Source organism: Tursiops truncatus, chromosome 16 (assembly GCF_011762595.2).
Source record: "Tursiops truncatus isolate mTurTru1 chromosome 16, mTurTru1.mat.Y, whole genome shotgun sequence".
Classification (NCBI taxonomy): domain Eukaryota; kingdom Metazoa; phylum Chordata; class Mammalia; order Artiodactyla; family Delphinidae; genus Tursiops; species Tursiops truncatus.
The window spans coordinates 61,757,122-61,769,146 of NC_047049.1; the positions used below are offsets into that span (position 1 = coordinate 61,757,122).

At 44.7% G+C, this 12,025-nt stretch overlaps 2 protein-coding genes across 5 annotated transcripts in view; one reads left to right on the top strand and one right to left on the bottom strand.

Moving 5' to 3' along the window:
- The window catches only part of AIFM2 (AIF family member 2), a 126,055-nt gene that overhangs the window by 33,940 nt on the left and 80,090 nt on the right, over positions 1–12,025 (top strand). Inside the window, exon 9 of one of the 3 annotated variants that reach the window (XM_033841547.2) lies at positions 1,643–1,686. The exons of the other annotated variants lie outside the window; for them this stretch is intronic. Coding sequence (XP_033697438.2) covers positions 1,643–1,671 — 29 coding nt within the window. The 3' untranslated portion in view covers positions 1,672–1,686. Of the gene's footprint in view, positions 1–1,642; positions 1,687–12,025 lie in introns of those variants that run through there. 3 annotated transcript variants of the gene reach the window in all.
- MACROH2A2 (macroH2A.2 histone) overlaps positions 1–12,025 on the bottom strand; it is a 51,406-nt gene that overhangs the window by 17,773 nt on the left and 21,608 nt on the right. The window contains exons 3-6 of one of the 2 annotated variants that reach the window (XM_019936157.3): positions 5,779–5,885; positions 4,307–4,504; positions 2,945–3,055; positions 1,436–1,535 (exon numbers count right to left, since the gene is read on the bottom strand). In XM_019936157.3, the coding sequence (XP_019791716.1) occupies positions 1,436–1,535; positions 2,945–3,055; positions 4,307–4,504; positions 5,779–5,885 (516 nt within the window). Of the gene's footprint in view, positions 1–1,430; positions 1,536–2,944; positions 3,056–4,306; positions 4,505–5,778; positions 5,886–12,025 lie in introns of both variants that reach the window. The other variant, XM_073793716.1, reaches the window with a different exon arrangement.

The window sequence follows — 12,025 nt, forward strand, 5'->3', positions numbered from 1 at the left end:
TGAGAGAAGCTAGAACACACTTCAAAACAGAGCTCAAGATTAAGGGCACGAGGGGGAGTCTTTCCACACAGAGGGAGTTGAGGGCAGTTGGTAGGGCCTGGGCTGGGTTTGAAGAGTAGAAGAATTTTCACCATCTGTTTGTGTCCCAGAGAAATCCTCTTTCTCTGTAATACTGTTTTTTGTTTGTTTGTTTGTTGTTTTTGTTTTCCCCCACCCGATGCTATCTTATTTCCTCTTCAGCAAAGCAAGTGGCCTCTGATGCCAAGGGGGAAACACAGGTGAGCCTGGCAGCTACCATCCAGGGCTGAGCTGCTAGCATTGGCCCCAAATCACCTACCTCAGAAGCAAGCCCTGTATCCCAGGGACAAAACCCTTTCTTTGCCCATTTCTGTTTTGTAAAAATCGGTGAGATGGTGACTAAATGGTCTTATTATTATTTCTAGTACCTGGAAGCTTAGCCTCCAGGTTCCTCCACCTAGCCTAGTAACAGATCCCTCCACCACTCGCGGGACAGGTGGCAATCCACTGGTGAAAGAACTCAGTGTATAGCCTTACAGACCACCTAACTTTTTCCAGATGTCCATTTCCTTTTTACCAATGGTGTTCTCAGTATTTCAGCTTAAAATATATGTAGAGGTTTACCCAAAACATGTACAACAATATTTAGAGTAACACCACTCATTACAGCCCAAGTTGGAAACTGCCCCAGTGCCATCAATGGTACAATGGATCAACAAACTGTGTTATATTCCTACAGTGGAATACTGTACAGTAAAGAAAATGAACTACAACCACACTCAACAACATGGGTTGATTTCACAAAGTTAAGCAAAAGGAGACAGACACAAAAGGAGACATACTGCATGATTTCATTTATATAAAATCAGAAACAGATGATACCCCTCTATGCTGTTAGAAGACAGGATAGTGGTGGGGACTTCCCTGGTGGTCCAGTGGTTAAGACTCGGTGCTTCCACTGCAGGGGGCACGGGTTCGATCCCTGGTCAGGGAACTAAGATCCCACATGCCTCGAGGCGCAGCCAAAAATTTAAAAAACAGAAGACAGGATAGTGGTTACCCTTGGAGAGAATGGTGACCGGGACGAGGGATGAGAGGCCTTGTGGGGTGCTGGTAAGGTTCTGTTTCATGATCAAGGTGCTGGTCCCAGTTTTGTTCGCTTGGAGAAAAATTCATCAAGCTGTGCATTAATGATCTGTCTGTGTATAATACTTCAATAAAAATGTCAAAAATATCTGCAGACCTCAAACAAAATTAGTTTTTCTCTAGTAATGCTGTTCAATTACACACGAAGGCGGAGCTTGACCGACACGGTCCGCCAAGCAGGGGCCATCCAGCTGACAATGACCGACTTCACGAGAACTTGCCAGAACCGCAGCTATTCTAGGGCACCTCTCCCGAAATCTCAGAACCTTACCTATATCTTCCTTGAGGTCAATTTCAGCTGTGGTTGGGTGGACGATGCCCTCCACTCTCATGGAGCCAATATGGCTGATGTCACTCTGGGTCAAGGACAGCTGCATTGGGAAGAGAAGATGCAGAGGGTGGGCGAGATCAAGGCCTATGGAAAATCTTCATGTTTTTACTCACACCTGTTCATTCTCTCAATTGCTTGTGTCAACAGGAAGGGCTGTGCGTGGAGCGACCATCTGACGTTTCCAAGGTGTGTGGTTTTCAACAGGCTCTTTGGAGCTCAGTGGATTTGATGTTCACCCTGAGGCTAGCAGCAAATCTGCCTCCCCTTTTGGGGGCAGGACCGGGACCTCCCCTCCTTTTCTTTTCCCTGTAGCTTATGCCTTTGTTTCCCATCCGGGTGGCCTTGGTGTTCGATATCGTAATTCTCTGAGTAGCTCCTGAAAGAAGCTACTCAGTTCCCTGCATTCTCTCCAGAGCAGCACCGACCTGTGGAGGCAGGGATGTAAAGCCAACCACTTTGCTGGAAAGAAGTGAGGGGCTCTGGGATTCTGACCTCTACGTCTGGCACATTTGACTTTTGGGACCACCCTCTTGGGGCTATGCTTGTGAAATGCTGCCCCATGTGCCCAGAGCTGAGCAGAATGGAAGTCATTTTCCATTGTCTCCCCATGCGACCTAGAACTTCTTGCTCCCCTAGATAAGGGAGAGAAGGCGAATCATCACGTAACCACAGATAGCCCCTGGAGTGGACATAAATTCCACCTCTTTGCTTCCCTGCTTTCATCAGTGATGAATTAGGAACCCGCCACGTTTATGCTCTTCTCAAAACATGCTCTTCCCAATTGCTTCAACAGAGGTTCGTACTACTGTCAGGCTGCAAACATTCGCTACCCGATATGATTAACTGACTGTTTCCGCGGGTATCACATTGCAGCCCCAGTTGACTTGGTAGATAAATTGTCTGTTATGCTTATGGGAATGAATTATTTGCATGTCTGGCTGGGCTGCTGTTGTGCTGCTGAAGACTTTTCAAATGTATAACCTTGTTTGTTTTCTTTCTGCAGCCTAGAAAGGCAAGCAGACTGAATTATTAGCAAATAATTCATTTCTAACACCAGCGCTATTCAGGGAACATATCTTTGTATTTTCCTTCTTTGATAAATTATATCACACCATGTAAAGCAGGCCTCCCAAAGCCTGGTTGAGAAAGTTAGCTATGGATTTTTTTTGGTGAGCAAGAGATATCTGGGGCATGGAGACCAGAAAGATCCACTCTGGGTACCTCTGGCTGACCCGTGTCAGCATGAACAATTCTCAGCACTAAAGAGCTTGTTTATCCTCACAATGCAGACACTGCCATAGCTCTTTAGTTTAAAAATGAATAATTCAAGACCAGAGTGAAAGTCATATTAGGGAAGGAAGGGATGAAGGAGGCTTCACTGCTTGTAAACAGTAGGTTATAAAAATGCAATAGTGTTTTATGACAGCACATTACAATTCTCTTTATTACCTTCTGCCCTAGAACAAGGCTTTTAGAAGACAGGATGGTGAATCCATCCCCGGGCCCATCTTCAGAGGTGGAATTTGAAGTTCCTTCTTTATCGCTGTCCTTTGGTTTGGACTGTTGGTAGAAATCAGAAGGACCCGTCAGAAATAATCCAGAAAAAGCCCAAAGTGGCTTTGAAGTCTTTCCCATGGTTACCACCAAGTTGGATGTGAACGGAAGTGGTCAGACGTTAGGTTCTGTTGTTTTCAACAGAGGGAAGCAAGGGACAGCAATATGGGGAAAACAAAAGGATACTGCAAAAATCAAGTGTATTAAGGGGTTCGCATGTACCCATAGTCTTTGCTCAAACCTGGACACAGGTATGTTCTTTCCAACGCCTACAGCTTCTGATAACAAGCCAGGTGGGGTCATTCATAGCGCACTGCTCAACCTCCCTTCTCTCCAGGATTCCCCTGGGGCACAGCGGCCGAGAAATGAACTCTTATACCATCTTTTTTGCCATCATGGAGGTCTGGGGAATGAAAAGTTGACAACCCCCAAAGCAGTGCTGTCCAACAGGACTTCATTCCCTCGTGGACACGTTCTATCTTTGTGCTGCTCCGCGTTGTTGAGCACGTGAAATGTCGCTGGTGCAACCAAGGAACTGAATTTGGTTTCATTTTCAGTAATTTAAATTCAAATTTAAATAGCCACACGTGGCTAGCAGTTGCCGTACTGGGCAGCATATGAAAGTATTACTCCACAAATGGCGCCTCTGAGCTATAGCTACTTATCCAAAACACCTGAAATGCCATTGGCTGAGCTCAGGCGACTCTGTGGGAAGCTAAAGGTGTGTCAGTATGCCACATGGGGAGAGGTGGAAAGTAGAGTTCCAGATCAGCTCTCTCACTTGAGATTTTGGTGAGGTCAGTGGAGGGGATCTGGAAACATGAAAACCACCCATATGTGGGGTTTGGAAAACTCTAGTAGACCCTGCATGATGATCTGAGCTCCTCTCAAAGGCCTTTTTTTTTTTTTTTTTTTGCAGTACGCGGGCCTCTCACTGTTGTGGCCTCTCTTGTCGCGGAGCACAGGCTCCGGACGCGCAGGCCCAGCGGCCATGGCTCAGGAGCCCAGCCGCGAATCTTCCCGGACCGGGGCACGAACCCGCGTCCCCTGCATTGGCAGGCGGACTCTCAACCACTGCGCCACCAGGGAAGCCCAGCCCTTTACTCTTTTTCACACACATTCCTATCATTTTCTCCCAGCACCAAGCTGAGGCGGGTCCCCAGTCCTTCGGGGATGCTGGCCACGCCCTTCTCTTTGGATGGTTCAACTTTCCTCCCGTTCTGTGAGTCCTGAGCTCACAGAGGCCACTGGGCTCACCTTTTTGGACGTCCGTGGTTTGGCAGCCTTCGATTTCTTGCCCCCCTTCTTGCCCGACGTGGCCTTCCTTCCTCTTTTCTCTGGGGGAGGGGAGAGGATAGTTTCTGACTTGCCTTTGGTCCCTCGTTTTTTGGCCAGCAGTTCAGGGTGAATTCTGGGCAGGACGCCTCCGCTGGCGATGGTCACTCCTTTTAGCAGCTGAAGAGAGAGAGAAGGCGTGAGCTCAGACAGCAAAGAGCTCGTTGGTTCTGGATTTAATACGGTTCTAACTGTTGGCAAAACAAGCGTTAAATCTGGTCTCTGCTTCCCAAAGAAACTGCATAATACACGATTTAACTGGTTGTCCCTGCCTCACGGGTAGGACTTTTCTCTGTAGGTAACAAGGCATCCCGAGATCTTGTACAGAAAGCAAAACAAGCAAAGCAAAATGAAAGCGTATAGAGGCTGAAATCAGGGACGTTGCCCAGAGCTTGGAGATTCCAGACATAACCGAGGATAAAGAGCTTCAGACGTGGGAGCACAGCTTGACAAAATGAGGTACAAAGGTTAATGCAAGGGCTAGACCCAGTTAACAACAGGCCCCACTCCTTTGATCATGCATTCCATCAGTAAAATATGTGTGACCACACACCTCCCAACTGATACGTGTTTACTTTAACTAATCAACATGAACTACCGCACTAATACATTCTGCACATTCTATAGCAGCGCTACTCCAAATGTGGTCTGCAACCAAGGCTGGTCCACAAGCTATTAGTTACCTGTCTGTGACAAAGAGAGTACAGAAATCATGAGGAAGGGTCTAGTAAGTTGACAGAGTTTTTGTATACCTATTGGATCTAGTAACAAAAAATTGTAGCTGGTAGTTTGTTTTTTTAATTTTTCTAGTAATTATTTTTTATTGTATTTTTGGAAATTATCAGCCCATGTTGGATTGGAAATAAGAACTGATTCTTAACCACAGACAGTTAACATTATAAAATACACATAAATTAAAATTCTCATACTATTTACCTGCTACCTTGCACATCTTTGGCGGGGGGCATGGGGGTGGGAATTCACTCGATTTTGGAGTCAGCTCTAAAATATAAAGCGTTAGTTTTGATATATGAAGAAGGACGCTTCTGCCCTCATCAGAATAAATCGTCAACAAAGTTTGGGGGAAGAAACTGTACAGAGAATAACATATGTGCACTGCACTTCCCTCGGCAACACACAGAGCTTGCTTTCAAAGAGGAAAAGAAATTCTGGCAAGTCTCAGAATATATAATGGGATCTATTCCAGAGACAATTTTATTTTGAATCTAAATAATATGGCTAGCAGAATTTGTTCTTCTCCCATATGATCTGACTCTTTTAGTGTAAATGTGACTGGGTACTGTAGCAGGAAGGATTTCTAGCCAGCCAGGTCCACATGCAGTAGCGCGTTTGGCAAACCCATTCCGTGGCTGGTGTCAATGCTTCAGACGTACCTGATTGAGTTCCTCGTCATTGGCAACTGCCAGCAGGATGTGTCTTGGGGCTATCCGGGCCTTCTTGTTGTCCCTCGCTGCATTCCCAGCCAATTCTAGAATTTCCGCTGAAATTTCAAGGGAGGGTTAATAGGCAATCATAGAATGGGGTCTGAGCTTTCCAAAGCGTTCCTTTGGAAATGGCCTTGGAGTTAGATCACTTTTATTTATTTGTGATTTTTATGTCTGGGCCTGGAAAGAAATCCAGAAAACTGAAAAGAACTCAGGTCACAGACAAGTAAGATATTTTAGCAAGACCTGATAGACGATCCTGTGGGCAAAGCCTTCTAGTTGTCCCTTGACATTAATTCTCCCCCATCTTCCTTAGTAGATGGACCTCTGATTTTCTGCAGAGCCCCAAATCACAGGAATGAAGACAGTATTTCCCAGCCACCCTTTTTGTTAGGTGTGATAGTGTGACTAAGTTCTGGCCGATGAAAAGCAAGCAGTTGTGTTGTATGGTACTTCTGGGAAGTATCCATTAATGAAGGGACAGTGCCTTTCTTCCCTTTTTACTGGCAGACTGAGGACATGATGGCTGGAATTTGAGCAGCCATCTTTGACCAAGGGTAAGAAGTTGTGGATGATAGAGCAATAAGATAGGAACCAGAATCTTTTATGACTGTGGAGCCTCCTTACCAACCTGGACTGTCTTCTATAGACGTCTTTTGTATGAGAGAAAAAGAAACTCTCTTGTTTAAGCCACTGTCGGCAGAAGTTAATCCTGACCAAAACAGAACCCTAACATTGAAGCCGAGTTTCTTTCAGTGTGCAGCCATCTCTGAGGAGAGCTGAGACCCCTTTCAGAATCTCCTTTTCCACTTCACTTGATGCCCCTTGTCCCTCTTGTCCTAAAGGAAAGTGGATAGGAAGAACTGATTTATACTAAGGGGTGAGGTACCACTTAACCTGAAAAGTGAATTCTATTTCACATACTATCAGTTTTTGAGTCAAAAAAAAACAAAACAAAACTATGGAATTGGTTTATACCCCTGAATGCTTTCCCCTTCGTCCTTTATTTTTTCTTTCTTTCTCAATTTTGGAAGGATGCTCTGCTAAATCAAATTTGTCTGCTTTCAAGAGCATGAATGAGCCTTTAAAGAAAAATCCTTCCCCTAGAGAGAGTTCTTTCCCTAGAGAAAGAGGCAATGTGCCAGCGTGTTATACGTGGGTAGAAAACTGTATGGGCATGTGTGCATGAACGTGTTGTGTGTATGTATGTGTGCAGGTATGTGTGTATGTGTGTGTGTTGGGCAGATTTGCTGGTACAATGGCATAGATACTAAACCCTAAAATTAATAGGCGATTCTGCATGAATTTTTGCAATCAACCTAATTTCAAATAAAACACCGCATGCAATTGCCGTCATTCGTAAAATCTATGGCAATAAAATAAAAACTTGGCATAAGTATGCCGTATTAACTAAGCAAATGTGATTAACGAAAAATTAGAGTAAAATACGCATTAGAGTTAAATATTTATATGGCATTTCCATAATGAAAAGCGCTAAATCACTGCAAATTCATTCTCACAACATCTTTTTTGGGTTATTAAGCAAGGAATATTGTGTTTACTAACAATTCATTTACACGGCACCGCATTTTCTGAATCAAAGATTGGGGCACTGTAGTTTGAGAAATATGAGCAGGCTTGTTGGGACTGGAGGACAGAGTATTTGAAATGAACGCCGTATTAGATATCTGGTTTGCTGCCTTCAGATTTCTGCCCAGCTTTTCTTTCGTTTAAAAAGGGTACCCATCAAAAAGAGGTGTAGTTATAAAGTCTTCACAAACAGGCTTGCTTTATGGCTCTAGGTTAAAATGTACTCTCCCCATTGAGCACAATAAAAGGACTTTCCTGCACCTGCTAGGGGCTGCTGCTAGGGGCCCACACCTGGGAGGAAGGAGAACTCCGCTCAACCCTTTTTCCAAATGGGCGGAAACGGGGTCAAGGAGCCTCCGAGTTTTAAGCTTCTGAGAAGTTGAATTTCATTTAGCATCTTGGACCATCACTGTCCTCCCTCTGTCTCCTGCATTTAGAGGAAGCAGTTAAGCATCTTCTTGGGGTTCATCAAATTAACCGTCAGCATGAGAGGCATGGCTAATGGGAAGCCCTACACGTTCCCAACCTTCAGGAAGCCCCTGAAGGTCAGGTTATTTTCAGCTTGACAGCCAGATGCACAGACACCAGATTCTCAGACGGAAAATCTGTCATCGAATGCCGCCACGGGAAGAGGCTAAAGGCAGCGATTCGTCAGGCAGCACAATGCAGGCACACAGGTGAGGCTCTGCCCGAGTGCGGCTGGGCTCTCGGACTAACTCTTCCGAAATAATTTATAAGAAAGAAAACCTTGATCGTGTGCTCAAGTGCAAAAGCAGAGGCAGAACTTTTTTTATTTAAAGAGAAAAATACTTAAGAATACATAGCAGAAAATCTAGACCAAGGAGTTCTTTTCTATGTTGGATGTTTAGTCTGAACATTCCTTGGGCCAGACTCCACCATTTAAATGTTTGAAATAACATGAATCATTATTAATATTTTCAAATGTTATGACAAATATATTCACATGAACTATAAAAGTTTGCTACATTCTTGAGTGATTTTATTGATTTTGGGAACACAGGTATCCTTGTGTGTCAACTGGCAATCAATAGGAAAACTGAATTTAATGTCACACATTTGTTTCACTGCAAATTTTGTTGGAAGATCATAATTTGTTAAGTGGTGGAGATTTCCACGGAGGTCTGGAGACTTCTACAGCAAACCTCTCACTTCTCACAAGTCACACTTCCAGCAATAGTAACCATCTGGGATACAGCTGAGTATCTGATAGTAAAAGGAATGATTTCTGGAGCCAAAAAGGAGGTTGGAAAGCTCATCATGCACATTATTTTGGAAGAGCTCGTGTCCGCTCATTTTGGATACAATCTAAACCAACACTGGATAGCCCAGACCACAGGAGATGGGAAATACCACAGCAAGTGTAGGCTTGGGACCGAACACATGACTGTCTCCTTCCCTGGACTCCGCTCGCTTGTCCACCTGCCCGCTAGGTGGCGCTGTCTCTGGGCTCCGACTGGGCGCTCTGCTCTGCTCGGGCGTTGCAGTCTTCCGAGGAAACGCCATCTACTCACAGCGCCTGCTTCCACCTTCCTTCCCATGTCACCAGATCTGCACTTCCAGCCCTGCCATGGTGCCACCTCGGCGTGCCACAGGTAAATCAAGCTCACCACATCCCCAAATCCAAGATTCCTCGAAACAGGCTCCTCCCATCACCCTTGGGACTGGCAGCTCCATCCAGACAGACCTGGGAGTCATTCCCTCTCCTTCCCTCTCCTTCTCCCTCTCTTCCCAGCCTCATGAATCTTCCCAGCCTCATGAATCTTTCTTTTTCTTTTTTTTTTGCCGTACGCGGGCCTCTTAGTGTTGTGGCCTCGCCCGTTGTGGAGCACAGGCTCCGGAAGTGCAGGCTCAGCGGCCATGGCTCACGGGCCCAGGTGCTCCGCGGCATGTGGGAGCTTCCCGGACCGGGGCACGAACCCGTGTCCCCTGCATTGGCAGGCGGACTCTCAACCACTGCGCCACCAGGGAAGCCCCTAAGGTTTATTTATTTACTTATTTATTTTTATTTTTATTTTTTGCGGTACGCGGGCCTCTCACTGTTGTGGCCTACGTCCGTTGCGGAGCACAGGCTCCGGAAGTGCAGGCTCAGCGGCCATGGCTCACGGGCCCAGGTGCTCCGCGGCATGTGGGATCTTCCCGGATCGACTCTCAACCACTGCGCCACCAGGGAAGCCCCTATAGTTTGTTTGTTTGTTTATTGATTGATTGATTGATTGATTGTACGCGGGCCTCTCACTGTTGTGGCCTCGCCCGTTGCGGAGCACAGGCTCCGGAAGCGCAGGCTCAGCGGCCATGGCTCACGGGCCCAGGCGCTCCTCGGCATGTGGGATCCTCCTGGACTGGGGTGCGAACCCGTGTCCCCTGCATCGTCAGGCGGACTCTCAACCACTGCGCCACCAGGGAAGCCCCCAGCCTCATAAATCTTAAATAACTTTGCCCCTCTTCTTCAAGCTTATCGCCATTACCCGAGCTAAGACTGTCTTCTTTTCCAGCCCAGATAATCGTAGTGGTTTTCCTGCCCCCAGTTCTGTCTTCCTCCAGATCCATGCTAACAAGGCCACCACTGGCCTTCTAATTGTGCAAATTAGAAAAAGATGCGCCTTCCTCAAGACACCTGACTTCCCTAATTTTGTTAGAACAAGAACCTTTACTGCCATCTGCTGGAAATGCTCATAATTAGTCACAGTTCTTTGAGGTCTATGATGTGAATGATTCTCCCTTCAATGTGTGTCTTTGTGCAGTGTACAACCTGCACAACCACACACGTGGTCCTGGCTGCCAAAGTGATCTTTTCAAAACACAAATGTAAAAACTGAAAAATCATTATATTAAAAAAATGCTTGGTGTTAAATGGATAGACCCAATTGTCTGGAAATGATAGGTTTCTTTGTTACATAATGATTTCATGAAGTGCCCTGAAATTCAATGCTGTTTTAAGGCCTATTTGTCCTATCAATTAAAAATATATTACAGAACATTTTCTCACCATAAAACGATTATAAATTACTCATTCTCAATATCTTACATTTATATTGTATCTATTGTTGATGAATACAAAATTCTTTTCCAGAATCTGGGGCTTGCTTTTTCAGTCCATTTTTTTCTCACTTACATTGGAGATGTAAACTGGGCCAGCATTTACAGATTGATAAACTGAAGTATGAATGTGATGTGCATTCTGGGAGGCTGGTGGAGGTCTCAGGTGGAAGGGACCTTCTAGATGAGCAGTCCAGCATGCATTCGTTGCCGGAGCGTGCAACCTCCCCCAACAGGTTGGGACCAGAAATGCCATATAGCTGTAACATCATGATGATGTGTGAACCTGGGGTTGGTCAGGCAGCCAGTCCAGAGAAATCAGGCAAGGCTGACTGCTATTTCTCCCCAAGTTCCTGAAAATTCGTGCAACTTTCTTTTTGGCTAAGTAGCACCCAGCCTTTTCTTTCTTCCTTCCTTCCTTCTTCCCTCCCTCCCTCACTCCCTTCCTTCCTTTCTTTCTGCATTTGGTGTAGATTTTATTTTTGTATTTATAAAATCTTTAAATTTTTAATAGATTTTATTAAATTTGGGGATCTGCTCTAGGAAGAATTAAAATGGGCTTTAAAATATGGATAATTTCTTGGTATAGTTTTACTTAATAGAAAGTAAGAATGGTTCATGAATTTCAAACATTTGTGAAATATGACTTTGCATTTTTACATGCTATTTTTAAAACTTTTTTCTTTTTTATTAGAAATTTTATATTGAAGTATAGTTGATTTACAATGTTGTGTTAATTACTGCTGTACAGCAAAGTGACTCAGTTATATATGTGTGTGTGTGTGTGTGTGTATATATATATATATATATATATATATATATATATACATTCTTTTCATATTCTTTTCCATTATGGCTTTTCACAGGATATTGAATATAATTCCCTGTGCTGTACAGTAGGACCTTGTTGTTTATGCATTCTATATATACCAGTTTGCATCTGCTAATCCCAACCTCCCACTCCATCCCTCTCCCACCCCCATCCTCCATGGCAACCACCAGTCTATTCTATATGTCCCTGATTGTGTTTCTGTTTCATAGATAGGTTCATTTGTGTCATATTTTAGATTCCACATATTAGCAATGTCATATGATATTTGTCTTTCTCTGTCTGACTTACTTCACTTAGTATGATAATCTCTAGTTTCATCCATGTTGCTGCAAATGGCATTATCTTGTTCTTTTTTATGGCTGAGTAACATTCCATTGTATATATGTACCACATCTTCTTTATCCATTCATCTGTCAATGGATATTTAGGCTGTTTCTATGTCTTGGCACCCAGCTTTTTCTTACTTGGCTTTTCCTGTGGCCCCAGGTCCCCTCTCGGAGGCAGTGAGTGGGAGAGGGGAACTTCAGAGACCATAGACATGAATCTGAGAGGAGAAGTAAATTGGCTTCCCCCCTTATCCCACCCATTTTTGAGCAGAGCTGATTCTCCCCTCCAGACAGCTCCCACATGTGCCCATTTCTTCTCATCGTCTCCACTGAGAACCCTAGTCCTGGCCCCTGTCAATTCTCAAAAGTGACTTTAAAACAGCCCCCACTG